The following is a 17,265-nucleotide window of genomic DNA, read 5'->3' on the forward strand; positions in this document are numbered from 1 at the left end:
TTATACCACAAACATTTAAAAATGTATTTTAAAAAGATACATAGTACAACAGCCCAGTTTGACCACACTGGAAACATTATAAAAGCTTGCCTGTTCAAAGGTACTAGAAATATCAGTTCACAGACACTGCACGTATGTGAAATATTAGCGAGATACTTTTAAGTATGACCAATAAAAGCTCAGAACTAGCTAGATTGCATCATTGTTTCCTGCCTGCGAAGAGGAGCTATTTTAGCTCAGTGAAGCTGAGCAGAGAAGAGGAAGTCTAAACCTTCTACAGATTTGGGGCTATGAAAGGAGCATCTCTGAAGAAACTTTGTAGTGCACAAAAGGTCAGTAACAATCCATTATGCTATGCCAACAAAGTAACTTGGATGTTTATGTATGTTGCTAAGATAGACTTCTTTCTTCAGAAGCTGAACATGGGCATTTATTCTAGAATGAATGAAAAAAAATTTAATTCTTTAATGCACTTTCAAAATATCAGCAGCATTCTATAAATAACATATAAAGCAAAATGATTGCATTTGTAAAAGCAGTACCATAAATACTGTGGTTTAGGATTTTGACAATAAATTTAAAAATATGCAAGAACTAAAAGCATTGGTAAATATGTTATCACTAAAGGAAAAATGTTTGGTTTCCTTAAACTAAAACCAGGAGAAGATCTTGTTGCTTGGTCTCTCTGCCCTTCACTGAAAGCCATGTCCTCCTCAGGGAAATGTGAGCAAATGTAAGGGAAAGCCAAAGAAAAAAAAGGGGATTGGGAAGAGAGATACACGCACAATCCTTTAAATGGAGTCACTGTTGCCTAACTCATAGTAAGAATCTGGAGGAAAAGATTTAATTCTGGTTTTGTTCTGAAAGTCTTTGTTCTTGTACACATTACCTAGATGGGCTTCACAATTCACATTAGACATTCAGGACCTCAGCTATCATTAGAAAATTAAAACAGATTGATAAAACATACAGATCAACATCAGAATAATAATTTAGAATTAACACAGACAGACATCTGGAAACCAGTGACTCCAGGGGCTCTTCAGCACGCGCTTTAATCAATACCAGTAAGTAAGTGTTCCCATTATGAAAAATGGCAACTAGGGCAAAACCATCCACCCAGAGGCACCCAAAGATCTACTTGGGCTGACCTGGGAGATACCAACCTGAACTCCATGCAGACAAGTACTGATGAAAAAGCAGAACATCTGCATTCATGTATAAATGCAGATAGTTAACTACACACTTTTAAAAAAATTTCATTATTTCTTACCTACATAAATGTTAAATTTTAGATTCCTAAAAACTAAATTTAGGAGAAATACCTAATTATAACACTGACATGCATTTACACACACGAAGTTTGGAAACAGCATCTTCAACAACTAAACAAAAAAAACCCCTTTTTGTTACAGCAGCTCCATTCTTTGATGTATGTCAAAGATGTATCTCCATCTTTGATATATCTCAAAACTGGCACAAACTTGAAATAACCAGCAAACAAGGCATGGAACCACAGGTTTTCCTGATAGAAGCTCATGCCAGGTTCAGCTTCCCCTCTTCGCATTAACATCAGCCTGCTGGTTATTTTGGAAACAGGACCTGACCAGAAATGATTACAGTCACTGCAAGTCCAAAGGAGAGAAGAGCAAAACCAAAACCAAAATCCATGCTGTTTATTAACTTCCATCTATACAAAGTGAATTCTTCTACCTATCCTATACATTACTACTCAATTCACCTGCCAAATCACTCAGGATCTTGAGATAGGTAGTCATGCACTATGTCATACACAACTACTAGCAAGAGAGAAAAAAACAGAACAAAAGAGAAAAAACCACTTTAAATGTGCAGGGGTGGGGGGTGTGTGTTAAGCAATATTTGGACAATTTTATGCAACAGTAATGAAAGTGGAACATTATGCCAGGTAATATTTCAACCGTGCTACAAGCATGTGCTACAAAAATTTTCTTTCACGCATATGTCATCTACCTTTCAATAAGATCTGCTATTGCTCTTTATTTTTTTTATTTTTAGTGTTCTTCACACAATGAGGTATTTTAGAGGCATGCACACAGATGCCCTCCAAACCTCTTTTTTGTCAGTATTACACGCATAGCTTTTCCCATACAAAACATAAATTCTGTTACGTGTTCTAATGACCTCATCTGATCAGAAAACACAGCTTTGGTTTTGTACAGCTAAAAAAAAAAAAAAAATCTTTGAGAGAAGAGTTTAGGGCTAGATATTTGTATGCATAATTTTTTTTTATATTTGTAAACTGGAGAACTGTAAGAAAAACAGAAGTCCAAACTTCATATTTCAAGGCAGAAACTAACCTGAAGAAAGATTTAATAGGTCATACTTAAGTTAGTTACTCCATGAATACTCTTCTCAAAAGCTGCTTATACTTGCCAGCGTCGAACCAGGATGCTAGATTAATAAACACTGGTTCAATCCACTATGTATTCTGGAAAAAGTACCTGGTAACATTACAGTGAAAGCATAAACCAGGCAAGCAGTAACAATAAGCTTTTTTTTAATGCATTCCACTTTTGGAGCTAAAGCACACAGGAACTATGCACTCTTCTGCTCTTGAGAAGAGTTTTGGTGCCTCACTGATACCGTAGAAGTTACTTAGCTGGCTGTCATAACTGCGAAGATCAGACAAACAACTAACTCTTTCCTCCTCTTCACAAAGCTACCACAGGGCTGGGTAAAAGGCCAAACAAGAGGAACCCTCCCATGAAGTCATGAAACTGTGACCGCAGCAAGAGCCAGGAAAGCTGGGGGAGTGCAGGTTAACCAAAGCACCCATGCAAACATTAGGTAAGGTCTGCCACCTTCAAATGGCTCCCAAGTAAACCAGGGGATAGTCCCTTTCAGCTCTCATCACCTGAATCTGCATAATGACATTTCAGATGTCCAACTCCTATGACCAAGAAGCTGAGAGAAGTAACAGAACTGTGCTCTGGACCAGCCAGCAACTTTTCCCCCACAAAATACTGTTCACACAGACCCTGGTTGGAGACTGCGCTGCTTCCCATCATTTTACTTTTTTAAATAGGAAATTTATCAATCTATTAATCTCATTCATATGTCAGGTGGTTGGTTCTGATGCCCTGGGATTAAATACTGTATTAGAAGCTACATAGCTATTAAGATAGCTTTTTATGAGCAACAGCATGCACCTATTCTTTCGAGCGCTAAGTAGTTCCTACACAGATAAAATGCAAAGTCAATACTTCACTTTGCATATTCAAACGTCATTACATGTCATGCTCAATTATTTCTTTTCATAACTAGTTTTAGTCATTAATTTTTCAACAGGGACAACTTGAAGAAATATTTTCTTTAGAAAATAGCTCTCTTACCTCAGTTACAGTTGTTTCAATCTAATTATGAGCTACTGAAGCATACTCAAAGTAGCTGGTCAATCTTGACTTTTTGATTCCTTATATAAGAAATCTCTGAAGTAATTAAAAATATTTAATTAAAACTAGCTTATAAATGTTATTTCTCACAAGTCTGACAGTGCATGTACTATCTTCAGAGCACAATAATGTGTTTGTAGTCAGAAAAAGCAACAAAGCTAGCACATTTTCACAGTTAAACAATACAATCTCATCACTAAACCTCATCCTACAACAATCTTGTTTGTTTTTAAAGAAAGTTTTTATTTGACTGAGAATAACTCTTCATATTTTATCTATTTTTAGGGTAGTTATGGAGTGCAACAAGTATACCTAAATTCAACTAAAATACGATGCCTGAAAATCACCACCCTGAAGAATACAGGATTGCATCACTGGTCTTCTACAGTTTTGTATTCACAGTGGGATTGCTGGTGAATGCCACTGCACTATGGGTTTTCAGCTGCACTACCAAGAAGAGGACAACAATAACTGTATATATGATGAATGTGGCATTACTTGACATAATTTTTATATTTTCCTTGCCTTTTCGGATAATCTACCATGGGAAAGAAACATGGCCTTTCGGAGATACATTCTGTAGGATTATCAGTGCTTTCACTGTGTTTTATCCAGCCATTGCTCTGTGGTTGCTGACTTTCATAAGCGTAGACAGATTTATGGCTATTGTCCAGCCCAAACATGTCAAAGAACTAAAAAATACAAAAAAAGCTATGCTGGCTTGTACTGGAATCTGGGTAATGACCCTTGCAACAACGTCCCCATTGCTGTTTTTACAATCCGATCCAGACAAAGCCTCGAATTTCACCACCTGCATGAAAATGCTTGATATCATCCATTTAAAGGAAGTAAATACGTTGAACTTTTCTCGCTTGATTTTTTTCTTTTTGATTCCCTTGTTTATCATGATGGGGTGTTACTTAGTCATTATTTACAATTTTATCCGTGGCAAGACTTCCAAACTGAAGCCTAAGGCCAAGGAGAGATCCATAAGAATTATAGTTACTCTGATCGCTCAAGTACTCGTCTGCTTTGTACCCTTCCACATTTGCTTCGCCTTCCTGATGTTGCAAGATGAAGATACAACTTACAATCCCTGGGCAGCCTTTACCACTTTTCTCATGAATCTCAGTACATGCTTGGACGTTATACTGTACTATATTGTTTCTAAACAATTTCAGGCGAGAGTCATCAGTGTAATCCTTTATCGCAATTACCTTCGAAGCGTACGCAGGAAAAGTTTTAGAACTGGAAGTGTAAGATCACTCAGTAATATGAACAGTGAAATGATATAAAAAGAGAAAAAAATGTCAGGGGACTTTTATGATGTAAACAAGTGATTCTTCTTCCAAATTCTAGCATTTTTACTACACTGAAGAATGTTCTATAGCCAGAAGTAACAGATATATTTGTTGCACTGTAAATATGAGAGAAGCAGAATAATAATTGCACGTCTTTGTATTTGCTCAACAGCTTTTGCAAATCTGAAATGAACTAAAACCTAGTATTGGTGTTAAACTTTCCCATGCTTTTGTCATCTCAAAAGACTGTGAATATTGCCAGACATGAGAAAGTGACTATTAGTATAATAAAGCAGACAACACTGAAGAATTATGATGCAACGTATATATCAATTTTTTATATTTGCACAACCAAATGCTCCTGAAACTACTGTATATCCCACACTTCTAAAATTAGCTTCATTCTCTCAAGATCAATGTTAGCATGACTTAAAAAGAAAGCATATGTAGGTAATGTTTCTATTTCATTCAACTAAAAATTTCTTTGATGCAGATTTCTTTGTAACTGACAATATTCTGCAGTCATAGGTAAAAATACCATCAAAAGGTATAATAGTCAAACTGTTCATTAGCTCCCTGTGGGTGTAATGTGCGCATTTATTACACCCTACTCTTGCACAAAGTATCTTTTTACACAGATTAAAATACTGAATTTGTCCAGACACACTAGCAGCCTATGTCCAAGCAACAAACTCCAAGGTAGCAAACATGATGAATAACTGCAGTATTACTCCTTTTGAAAACTCATACACTACAAAAAAAGACATCTTTATAATGTCAAACACATGCTTTTTCTTCCTTAGTAATCAGCCTTTAGCTATTTTCAAGAGACACACTAAAAAAGTAGAAGTAAAAAAAAAAAACCCTAGTATGGTGTTTAGCATTAAAAATCTCACTCCAAGAGCTTTTATTATTACTTCAGAGTGTGCAACACATGGAAACTCAAGTCTGTATGAGGCTGATCTCACTTGTCAGAAGCTTAACCACAAAGGCTCTGCAAGCTCTACAGATCTACTGTAACATGTACAGCTCCTATTAAATGCAGAAATCTCAAATATAGATTATGTGAAATTGAACCACTAAATACCTTAAAGCTTTAAGAGCTTCAGATGCAAACACTAAGTGGAATAACATGCTCTAGCACTCAATTTTTGAAACACGAATATGAAATACCGGTATGAAATGCATATAACTGCATATGCATTTAAAAGTGAACATAAAGATATGAATTACAGTTGTGCTATCTTTGTGATTTAAGAAAGAAATCAGCACCAACCTGATTTCAGTTACGAGATTTATTGAAATGAACAAAACCAAATACGGCAGTAATTTGTGCACTGCAAGCAGCTTTTCAATCATGCTGATTGATTGGAACAGTGGAACTGCGACTAACAGAATGGAAAGTAATCATTATATGGATAAATCATAAATTAATTAACCACAGCTCACAACTAGGAAATGGATATTCAAAACATAATAGTTATGTCAGAACCTTTATACTGTAGTTCAAAAGAGGATTAAATTTAATTTGAAGGGCTACATGAAGAAAGTTTTTTTAAACTAAAATCTGCACAAAATAATCCCTTGAAACTACATCTAAAATAACCAATCCATTAGGAACTACTTACAAACCAGAAGGCAAGCTGTTGATGGTGATGCCAAATATATACTCAGCAATTTCTACAAGGAGAAGATCAAACAAAGCTGAGAGCATCCAAGCACCCAGTAAAAAGGACTGGAAAGAAAAAGTTTAATTTGAATTAACTCAACAGTTCAAAAATAAGGTTTTAATGTATCTCTAAATAAAAGACAAAATAAGAAAACCACTATACACATTCAATTAAGATAAATAAAATCGTTATCACAACATAATTCCAGATCTACATGTCTAGATACTGAAGAATGAAGAGTTAGATTCGTTACCAAAATTAAATTCTATGGGTCTGCTAACTTTCAACTGAGATAGCTGCAAACTTTAGTTAGAATAATCCAGTGATTGAAAGATATTATCAATATAAATTTAGATTTATGAAAACCAAATTCTCTTTAAAACCCTTTATTTTCTATACAAAATGTTAGTAATAAAACTGCAATATTAATCCAAGACTACATCTAAACAGCGTAGAAAATAGTTTCTGTTAAAAAAAAGATGTAACTGGAACTTACTGAAAATTTTCTGCTGCCATATCTTCTTTCAAATATTCTAAAGTTGTAAATGAGCAGACTGCTGCAGAATGTGTCCTTCAGATCAAGACATACTGTTCTCCCACATACAAGTCTCCAAATCTAGAAGGTTAAAGATCATCATGTTAAGTTTCTCTTCCTTCAAGGAAATTCTTTACAGAATTTGTGCTCAGAGTGAGTATAATACCAAAGTCAGATAACAGAAATGCAGTACATTTAAGGAGGGAAATAGAGAGAGTAGAATGTTATGGAGAGTTCAAGAAGTTTGTTTAAAAATAAAATATTTTCAAGGAAGAGGTCTACCTGTTAGAATAAATCTACAAATTAAATGAGGTCAAATATATTTTTATGTCCCTAGCTCACATTTACAAATAAAAATGGAAATCACAACCCTAGTAAACTGTAAAATTACAGAAAAAGAGTATTTTTGAAGCGACCTCCAGATATCAGCCAGTCCAGTGTACTGTTCTAAGCAGGTCTAATCCGATCAGCTTGCTCGGGGCCATGTCGAGTTGAGTCCTGAACACCTCCAAAGATGGAGATTCCACAACCTCTCTGGGCAACTTGTGCCAGTGTTTGGCCATCCCCACGGTTTAAAAAAATAAATAAAATCCTTACATGTAGGCAGAATTTTCCATGTTCCACCTTGCATCCCCTACCTCTTGCACTACCTCAGTACTCCTCCAAGCAGAGTCTGGCTCCAGCTTCTCTATAGCTTCTGATTAGGTACTTGTAGACACCAATAAGGTGTCTCCTCTTTGCCTTCTCTTCTCAAGGCTGGGCAGACCCAGTTCTCTCAGCCTCTCCTTGTATGTCACATAATCCAACCCTCTGACTGTCCTGGTGGACCCGCTCCAGTGTGTTCGTATCTTTTTTGTACTGAGGATCCCAGAACTGGGCACTTGTGAGACCACATCTGGAGCACTGTCAACTAGATGTGTAGGGCCACTTGCCTTGACCTACTGCCACACTGTCACTAATACAGTCCAGGAGGTGGCTGGCCTTCTTAGCTGCAAGAGAGCACTGCTGATTCCTGTTGTCCACCAAGATCTACAGGTCCTTCTCTGCAGAGCTACTTCCCAAACACTTGCCCCGCCCCTCCCCCAGCCTGCACTGTTGCAGTCTGGAGTTATCCATCCCAAAAGCAGGACTTTCCACTTCATGAAGTTCCCGCCAGCCCATTTTTTGGGCTTGGCAAGGTCTCTCTGAATAGCAGCCCTGGCTTCCAACATATTGACCATTCCCACCAATTTTGGATCACCCACAAACTTGCATAGAGTGCATAGAGTGCACTCCATAGAATCATCCAGGTCACTAATGAAGACATTAAAGAGTACTGGTCCCAATACTGATCCCTGAGGGGCCCTGCCCTAATTAATACCTGCCAGGTGGACTTTGCACCAATGACCACATCTCTGTTAAGAGTCCAGACAAATTTCCACCTGTCTTCTTGTCCAGTTATTCGGTACATACCTCACCAATCTGGCTTCAAGGACACAATGGGAGACTGGGTTAAAGGCCCTGCTAAAGTCAAGGTCCAAAATCCAGACTCCCCCTTGTCCGCAGCACCACTTGCCTCATGAAAGAAAGCAACCAGTTGGTCAGGCATGCTTTCATAGAATCATAGGTTGAGGTAGGAAGGGACCTCTGGAGATCATCTAGTCCGACATCTTCACTCAAAATAAAGTCAACTAGAGCAGGATGTTAACTGACCATGTCCCAGTCTTATTTTGAATATCTCCAAGGATGGAGACTACACAACTTCTCTGGGGAACCTGTTCCTCTGTTCGATCAGTCTGACAGTAAAAAACCTTTTTCTTTAAATGGAATTTCTTGTATTTCAATTCGTGCCCATTGCCTCTTGTCCTTCCACTGGGCCTGCCTCCCTCTTCTTTGCTCCCTCCTGTCAGGTATTCACACACATTGGTAAGATCCACTCCGAGTCTTCTCTTCTCTAGGCTAAACAATCCCAGCTCTCTCAGCTTCTCCTCATACACCAAATGCTCCAGACCCTGACCATACCAGTGGCCCTCCACTGGACTCAGTGCAATATGTCAAGGTCTATCTTGTACTCAGGAGCCCTCCAGATATGGTCTCACTGGGGCTGAGTAGAGAGGAAGGATTGCCCCACCAGGCCTCCTTGTGAGGCTCTTCCTAATGCAGCCCAGGATGCTGTTGGCAGTTTTAGCCACAATGCTGCATTACTGGCTCATGTTCAACTTGGTCCTCCACGAGGACCCCAGGGGCTTTTCTGTAAAGCTGATTTCCAGCTGGTCAGCCCCCAGCTTGTACAGGTACATGGGGTTAGTCCTCTCCAAGGGCAGGACTTGGCATTTGCCTTTGCTGAACTTCTTGAGGTTCCTGTTGACACTTTTCTCCCCTCTGAATGGCAGCAGAACTAACAGGTTATCAACTATGCATCCAAGTTTTACATCATCCTCAGGCTTGTTGAGAGCACACTCTCCTGCTGCCCAGGTTATGAATGAAGACACTAAACAGTATTGGCCCCCATATTCATCCCTGGTGTACATCACTAAGGACTGGCCTCCAGCTGATCACAACCCTGTGAGCCCTTCAGGTCAACCAGGTTTCAATCCACTTCACTGCTCACTTACCTAATCTGCACTTCATCAGTTTGTCCGAGGATGTTACGGGAGACAGTGTAAAAAGCAGTACTAAGGTCAAAACAAAAAACATCCATTTCTCTCCTCTCACCCACCAAGACAGTCATCTACCTCATCATAGAAAGCTATTAGGTTAGTCAAACAAGATTTCCACTTCATAAATCTGTGCTGACTACCGCTAGTCACTTTATTGTTCTTTGTGTGGCTGAAAATGATTTCTAGGAGGACTTCCCAGAGATCCAGGTGATGCTGACTGGCCTGTAGATCCTTTCTTGCCTTTCCTGAAGATAGGAATGACATCTGCTTTCTTACAGTCCTCAGGAACCTTCCTTGATTGCAATGAGCTTTCAGAGATAATCCAGAGTGGCCTCACAATGACACGAGCCAACTCCTTCAAAACTTGTTGGTGTATACCATCAGGTCCCATGAACTTGTGTATATCCAGTTAGTTTCAATGTTCCCTAGCCTGATCCTCCTTCACTGAGTTTAAGCCTTTGTTGCTCCAGACTTTCACACTGATCTCAGGGACCTAGGACTGCTGAAAACAAGTAAACTTTACTAGTAAAGAACCGAGGCAATGCAAGCACTGGATACCTCGGCCTTTTCCATGTCTTCTGTTTCAAGGTCCCCATTCCCATGCAGCAGCAGGCCCACATTTTCCTTAGTCTTCCTTTTGCTGATATTCCTGTAGAAGCCCTTCTTGTTGCCCTTCATGTCCTTTGTCAGATTCAACTCCAGGTGGGCTTTGGTTTTCCTAATCCATCCTTGCATGCTCAGACAGTGTCTCCATATTCCTCCCAGGTCATCTGATCTGCTTCCACCTCTCGTGTGCTTCATTTTTATGTTTAGGTTTAGTCAGGAGCTCCTCGTTCATCCATGCAGGCCTCCTGACACCTTTGCTTGACTCTTGCACACTGGATGAGCCAGTCCGCTCTCCTGAAGTCCAGGGTTGCAATCCTGCAATTTGCCTTGTCCCCTCCTCTCAGGACCCTGAACTTCACCATCTCATGGTCACTGAAACAAAGGCTGCCCCTGATCTTCACATGCCCAACCAGTTCTTCTTCTTTGTTTGTACGTGTGAGGTTCAGACACAATGTCTCCCCTCATCAGCTGCTCGATCATCTGTGTTAGGAAATTGCTATCAATGCACCCCAGAAACCTCCTGGACTGCTTGTGCCCTGCTGCGTTGTCTTCCTGGCATGTATCAGGATGGTTAAAATCCTCCATGAGGGCCAAGGGCTGAAATAGTGAGGTTTCTTCCAAGTGTCTGAAGAAGGCCTCATCTACTTCTTCATGATCAGGTGGCCTGTAGCAAACACCACCATCAAAGTTGGCTCTGCTGGTCTGCCCCTTCTAATCCTGACCCATAAACTCTCAACTTCCTCATGTCCCAAGACAAAGCTCTGTGCAGTCCTGCTGCTCTTTCACATAAAGAGCAATTCCCCTCCTTTCCTGTCCTTCCTAAAGAGCTTCTATCTGCCTGTTGCAGCACTCCTGTCACGTGAGCTAACCCACCACATCTCTGTGACACCAATGAGATCACAGCCCTGTAATGGCATATGACCTTTAATTCCTCTTATTTGTTCCCTATGTAGCATGCACGAGTGTACAGACACTTCAGAGAGGCATCCAGTCACACTGATTTCCCAGAAAACGTATGGGAGTGTTCCACACAATGCTGTCCCGTAGACACTTCCTTATTTATCTGCATACACTTGAAGTAGGTCCTTTTCAGTCCTGTTTTGTTGATTACAAGATCCCTTCTGTTCACTTCACCCTATACCCTTTACTGACTAACCCAGTCCACTGCCTCCTCACTTGACTGTGGGTTGTCATCTTCCTCCTGTGTCGTTCCTTAAAGTTCTCCTCTGGCTGACTTGCCTGTTAGCAAAGATGCTTTTGTCCCACTTGGTCAGGTGGATCCCATCTCTTCTAAGTAGTCCTCAAACCTCAGAGAAGGTCCCATGGGCACAAAATCCAAAACCCTGTTGCCGACACCAGCTGTGCAACCAATTGTGACCCACAGGATCTGTCCACTTCACCTTGGTTGGCTGCTCCCAGTCACCTTTGTGTCCTGCATGTGTTGAGAAATGGCTTCTGAAAAGATTTGCTCCATGACCTTCCTAGGGACCAAGATAAGGCTGAGTGGCCTGATGTTACCTGGATCCTCCTTCCTGCCCTTCCCGAAGATGGGTTTGATGTTTGCCTTTCTCCAGTCAACGGGTACCTCCACCAATTGTCGTGACCTTTCAAAGATGCTAGAGAAAGGACTCACAATTACATTTCCAGCTCATTTGGCACCCTCAGAGGCCACCCGTCTGGTACCATTAACTTGTGTGTGTATAGTTAGGTTAAGTGATCCCTAACTCAACAGTGGATACTGCTTCACTCTCACAGACTCTGCCAGAAGGCTTAGGGACCTTGGAGGCCTGAAGGCAAAACATGCTAGTACAATAACAAATATATCTGCCTGAATACCTCAGCCTTTTGCATATCCCTTGTCACCTAGGACCCCTGCCACAATGAGGACTGGGCCCACACTCTCCTTAAGCCTTTCTTTTGCTGCAGATGTAGTTACAGAAACCTTCCTTGCTGCCTTTCATCTCCCTCGCTAGCTTCCCGCTCAGCTTTGGCTCTCCCAGCTCCCTTTCCTAAGCCACAGCCTGCTAGGCATTCTCCCCTCCGTGGAAGTCCAAGTACCAACACACTCCCCTCTGTGGAAGTCCAAGTACCAACACACTACCTGAGCCTTACGTTTCTCAAGGTCTTCAGGCCTCAACCGATGCTTCAGCCTCTAACTTCCCCGGCATACCAAAGGACTGAGCAAGAAGAAAGAAGTGGGACCTCACCATTCTAGCTGTCCCATGTCAACATGCCCAATGTTAAAAACTAGCCAGTAGCTTGAGTACCAGCCCTCCTGGAGTCCAAACTGGCAGGGCTGTGACCTTGAAGCTGAACATTTCATGATACACATTAACTGAACAGCCCTTGCATAGGCTATGGAAGGCTTCTAAGTTTAATTGTGCTTGACTTTAGCCAGCCTAAAAAAACCATAGGTCTAATGTAATCAAGATCTTAATTTTACACACAGTTTCTTCACTGTTCTTGAGGGTCCCCTTTATGGAGACAAAGATCTTTTAGTTTTGGACAGTACATATTTTGCCTTCCAAATCAAAAGCATTCTTCTGCAACTGCACATTATATTTCCTATGCTTTCTATCAGCTTTAACAAGTGCTAATATTCAATATCCAAAATGTCTGTTCAGCCCCTGGAAAAATTCCATTCCATTAAACTCATCCCCCCTGATGCATTTATTCTAAACAAATTTTCTTGTAAGTGTTCTCATTTGAATATTAGCATCAGACAGGAGTTAAACAATCTGCTCTCCCTGATCTCAGAGGTATGCAATTATACAGTATAAAGCTTACTCCAAAGGCTATGACAATAAATGAAACAACAATTTCAGGAAAGAAAAAAACCCAAACCCACAAATTCCCCAAAGCACCACAATAAAAGACACAGCTTCTACAGATACTTGCAAATGTTTATGCTTAAGACACAGTAAAGATGGTTCCTTTGAATAAAACACAGCTACTACTGTTTTTCAGCAGATCAAACAAATGGAAAGAGAGGACTCTTCTAAAGACAAACTGCAAAACAAATAAGCAAACAAACCCCAAACCCACAAAATTTCCATTTAAAACTTGAATAGTTTCTCAGACTTTCTCCTCCCCCTCCCCAAACACTTGGTTGTAACATTTTTAAAAGGCAGACATTAATTTGTGTATTTTTGCTACACAGCATCAGCAAGACACTTGGAAAACATGATCAGTGTTCTTGCAGAGTTGTAATTTACATCATTACAACAAAGCTCTTGTTCTTGACAAGAAAGATCACAGATAGTGCTACGGCACAGAGTATCACTAGCTAGGTCTAATAACCTTTTAAGGCTTACAGGCTACAGTCAGCATCCTCAAAGACATTAAGTTGACTACATACTTTTTTTTGATGTAACTGTAAAACGTGTGGGATAAGATAACTACAGAGGCATTTGCTGACCCTTCTCTGTGGTAGTATGCCATTTCCAAAAAACCAAAAAAAACCCCCAACAAATCGCCACAAAACTTATCTAATCACTTCTAAGTGCATTATTTCAACAATCACAACTGATAACTAACGGATTCTTAATTAAGCTGAGAACAAAATCTTACAAGATGCAATACCTAAAAGATAAAGTATCTCAGTTTGAACTGGGAATAAGTAAGAAATGTCTAGTAAGATAATTAACCAATTCAGCAGATTACTGAGGAGCATGACAAACTCCCCCATCACTTGGAATCTTCAAATTAGAAGAAGCAGTTCTCTTCAACAGGCAAATTTCAGTTTCCCACAACTAACTACAACAGAAGTTACAGAGTGAAAGTTATCGCCTGTGTTGTTAACGTAAATCATATATAATCAGAATACCTGATCACAATAGTCCTCTTCAGCCTCAAAAACTAAGAACAAGATATTAACATTCATATCAAAATACTTATATTATTACATGGGTTAAATCACACTTCATTCACAGCAAGCTTCCAAATGCCAGTGGCTGGAAGGAAAAATGATACAAATCCAATCATTTCCCAGACACAAGAAAGAAGTGAAAAGCCATGTTGATAGTTTCAGATCAGTTTTTCCTCACTTCTTCCAAAAAGTGGCCTCATGGGGTGACATAAAAAAAGGTAAGAACAATCTGGTCTACAACAGTGAACAAAGGGAAAGAACCAGAGGAGAAACAGACTGGGGAAAAAAAAAAATCTCATAGAAGAGCATAGTTTGCAGCCTCTTTCCACGCAAAATGAACTGACTCTTACCTGAAAATCCTCTTTTATAGCTTGTAGGTTATATGCAAAGAACTTCTGATAATGTTGGAAGAGCAGAGTCAATAGAATCGAGATGGCACTTGGGACTAGTAACAGACTCTTTGACAAAGGTGCTTTATCTTAAAGACAAAAAAAAACAAACAAAAAAAGCCACTTTAGAGAAAAATCTCTAAATCTCTAATTTTAAAAGTGACATATTTAAACAGGTGATTGGAAAACATAACAGCAGTGGCACCACCTTGACTTTTTATCTCAACAACTTCCCAAGTTCTCAGTAACTTGCAAATAGATAGGAAAATCACACCAACCAAAGGACGTCTTTGGAGTTATTAGTGACAGTTAAACATTAATCAGACATTTTGTTTTCAGCATTCTGTTATGAAATTAATGGTTTGGCTATAATTAAACCTAAGCTCTCTGCACCTATAGAGGTCATGCCCTCCTATGCAGCCCTCCTAAGGCTCAATCATGTTTCAGGAAATAAAACACTCTTTTTTGCTAGCAAAATATACATGCACATCTAGTTAAAACAAATGCTTTTGTTTCCTTTTCGTTAGGGATTAAAATTAGCTTTTACTCTAGAGGCTATGAAGTAGCAACTACTTGAATAAATGTCCTGAATAAATTGACTTTCTCTTCACCACACTTGGATCCACCATTCAAGGACACATATCTAAGTTAATTTACATGATATTCATCTTCCTTCCATTCCATCATTACAATTATTAATAAAGAAATGAATAAAATAAGGACTTTTGTGAAAACAGAACTTCTTTCCCCCTTGTAGCATGACTTTCAGAAAGGACACTCAGAAGAAAGCAAGCAGAGAACAGAGAAAGCTGCAACACACATTTACTAAAAACTGTCAGGTGGAACATCCAGCAGGAGTATACCCAGCAATTCACCCTAAGCTGTTGGTGTAGCTGATGCAACAAAACACAAAGTCTTGCCCAACAATTCAAGCCAATACAGAAACTCTGAAATACTATTTCTTCTATGACTTTTCCCCTTTTCACACATGCAACTTTAATCACATTTACTTCCTTTCCAAACATCTCAGTTATTGCATGGAACCTACTGATTTTCAGACAACTGCTTTTTTGCAGGGTATTATGAAATCTGTAGCTCTGTTGTCATTATTCTTAGATAACAAAAGGAGCAATAAGACTACTTTAAAAGTACTAATGGGAATTAAAGAGCAGGAGCACCGGAAGAACAAAACTGCATTAAAAAAGTGTAATACAGGAAACATTTAGTGTGTATCCAGATAAACTGACTACCATGAATGATTCCATCAACATCTGCTGCGCACTAGAAGGGTGAGCTGCTAGAAAAGGAAGATGGTAATAGGGACCAAAGCCAGGATTTTAATTATGGCACAATCCCACTGCCATCGAAAACACGGTTCTTACTACATAATTTAAGCATGATCCTCATCCAAGTACTAACTGATGACATCAAGAAGAACTTCGATGGGCACTGTTAGCTGTTCCAAGTTCACACCACCTTGAAGTCTGCAGTCTTCTTATGTTCACCATGTGAAGAAAACATCTCTTCCTGTGTGTATTGTAATGTAAACCTGTACTTGAAACTCTTCTTTCAGTCCACAATCTATACCTTTGAGTTAATTATTTACAGACTCACTTTCCTTACCCCATTTAAGCAATTAATGCCTTGAAGAACTATCCTTTTACAGAAATGAGGCAGTGGCTTGGATTGACACAGGTTGACGTTACTCCGCTAACAATAAGCTCTACTTTTATGATTAGATTTTCTGTGTGAGACATATCAGGAGGGCAGAAAGCCTGGCTGAATTTTCTTTTAATGCAAGAAAACTATCCACCTTTTAATTTAATAACTTTCTTTGGATTTTATTGCTCTCCAAAAACAAGGTCTACAGTCTCCAGCCATCCATTTTTTAAATTATTCATTCCTCTGATTTAGTTGGACGCTTCAAAGAAGTCTGAAGCCATCAGAGTACCGTAGAACACTGGGGGAAAAAAGAAGCTGGAGCTGCCTGAAAGTTACTGTGGACACAATGCACACACATATTCACTAGAAACCTCAGCCAATGCTCCCTTAGTTAACTTAACTTAGTTAAATTAACATTTTTTAATGTGAAAAGGTCAGTTTTATAACCAGGATACAACAGATATTTGAAAGTACAGCCTAAATCAGAACAATAGTATTTGTCAGAACAGTAGACATTTCTGAACAGAAGTTTGATAAAACTTGTTATTTTACTATCAAATACATTTACATTATTTCATGAGCTTAAATAAATTTTTACAAGAACTCATTAATCCTATAATACTTTTCACATAAGGATCACATTACCACAAAAAACATGACAAGCAAATCACTAGATTTACCACTGTGACTATGTATTTCCATACAGGTTTAATGTTTATATTAAGATTTCACTGTAATTTTAGTATCATTAGATCATTTTTACATTACAGGTAATACACACTTGAAATACTTTATCCTATCAAGTTGATTCCTAATTTGAATGCATTCAAAAATAACGAACCAACAGAACCCTGTTTTCTCCAAAAGTGTGAACACACATTTTTATTATGAACCTTCTTTTAGCTTTCAACTTAGACACTTTAAACCTTGTTACAGAGGAAAAGTCCTTATTTTTAAGCATGTCACCAAGTGAAAAAACACAGAAGTAACTAACCCATTAATGTGACAGTCACCCACAGGGAACATCACATGAGTAACGGAAACTTCTACTCTCAAGCGTCTCAAAATGTCATCATGGTTGATAAGTTTATTCTTATCCAGTAAACTTGAGAAAGATAAACTCTTCCAGATAAATAATGCATCTCCTGAAATGTTTTTTCC

At 39.1% G+C, this 17,265-nt stretch overlaps 1 protein-coding gene and 1 long non-coding RNA gene across 2 annotated transcripts; one reads left to right on the forward strand and one right to left on the reverse strand.

Moving 5' to 3' along the window:
• Nucleotides 1-259: 259 nt before the first annotated feature.
• On the forward strand, nt 260-4,729 carry GPR18 (G protein-coupled receptor 18). Its single transcript, XM_009583543.1, has 2 exons — nt 260-332; nt 3,720-4,729. Exon 2 carries the CDS (start codon nt 3,767-3,769, stop codon nt 4,727-4,729), a length of 963 nt encoding a protein of 320 aa, XP_009581838.1. The 5' UTR covers nt 260-332; nt 3,720-3,766.
• Nucleotides 4,730-6,363: 1,634 nt separating this feature from the next.
• LOC104080969 lies at nt 6,364-14,531 on the reverse strand. Its single transcript, XR_683570.1, has 3 exons — nt 14,404-14,531; nt 6,902-7,021; nt 6,364-6,470 (listed from the first exon to the last, which is right to left on the reverse strand). It is a non-coding gene; the product is annotated as an uncharacterized LOC104080969 (long non-coding RNA).
• Nucleotides 14,532-17,265: the final 2,734 nt, after the last annotated feature.

Source organism: Fulmarus glacialis, unplaced genomic scaffold (assembly GCF_000690835.1).
Source record: "Fulmarus glacialis isolate BGI_N327 unplaced genomic scaffold, ASM69083v1 scaffold918, whole genome shotgun sequence".
Classification (NCBI taxonomy): Eukaryota; Metazoa; Chordata; class Aves; order Procellariiformes; family Procellariidae; genus Fulmarus; species Fulmarus glacialis.

What these genes read in the sequence shown, in the direction of transcription:
- GPR18 (XM_009583543.1), top strand. Translation starts at nt 3,767, where the DNA reads ATGCCTGAAAATCACCACCCTGAAGAATACAGGATTGCATCACTGGTC.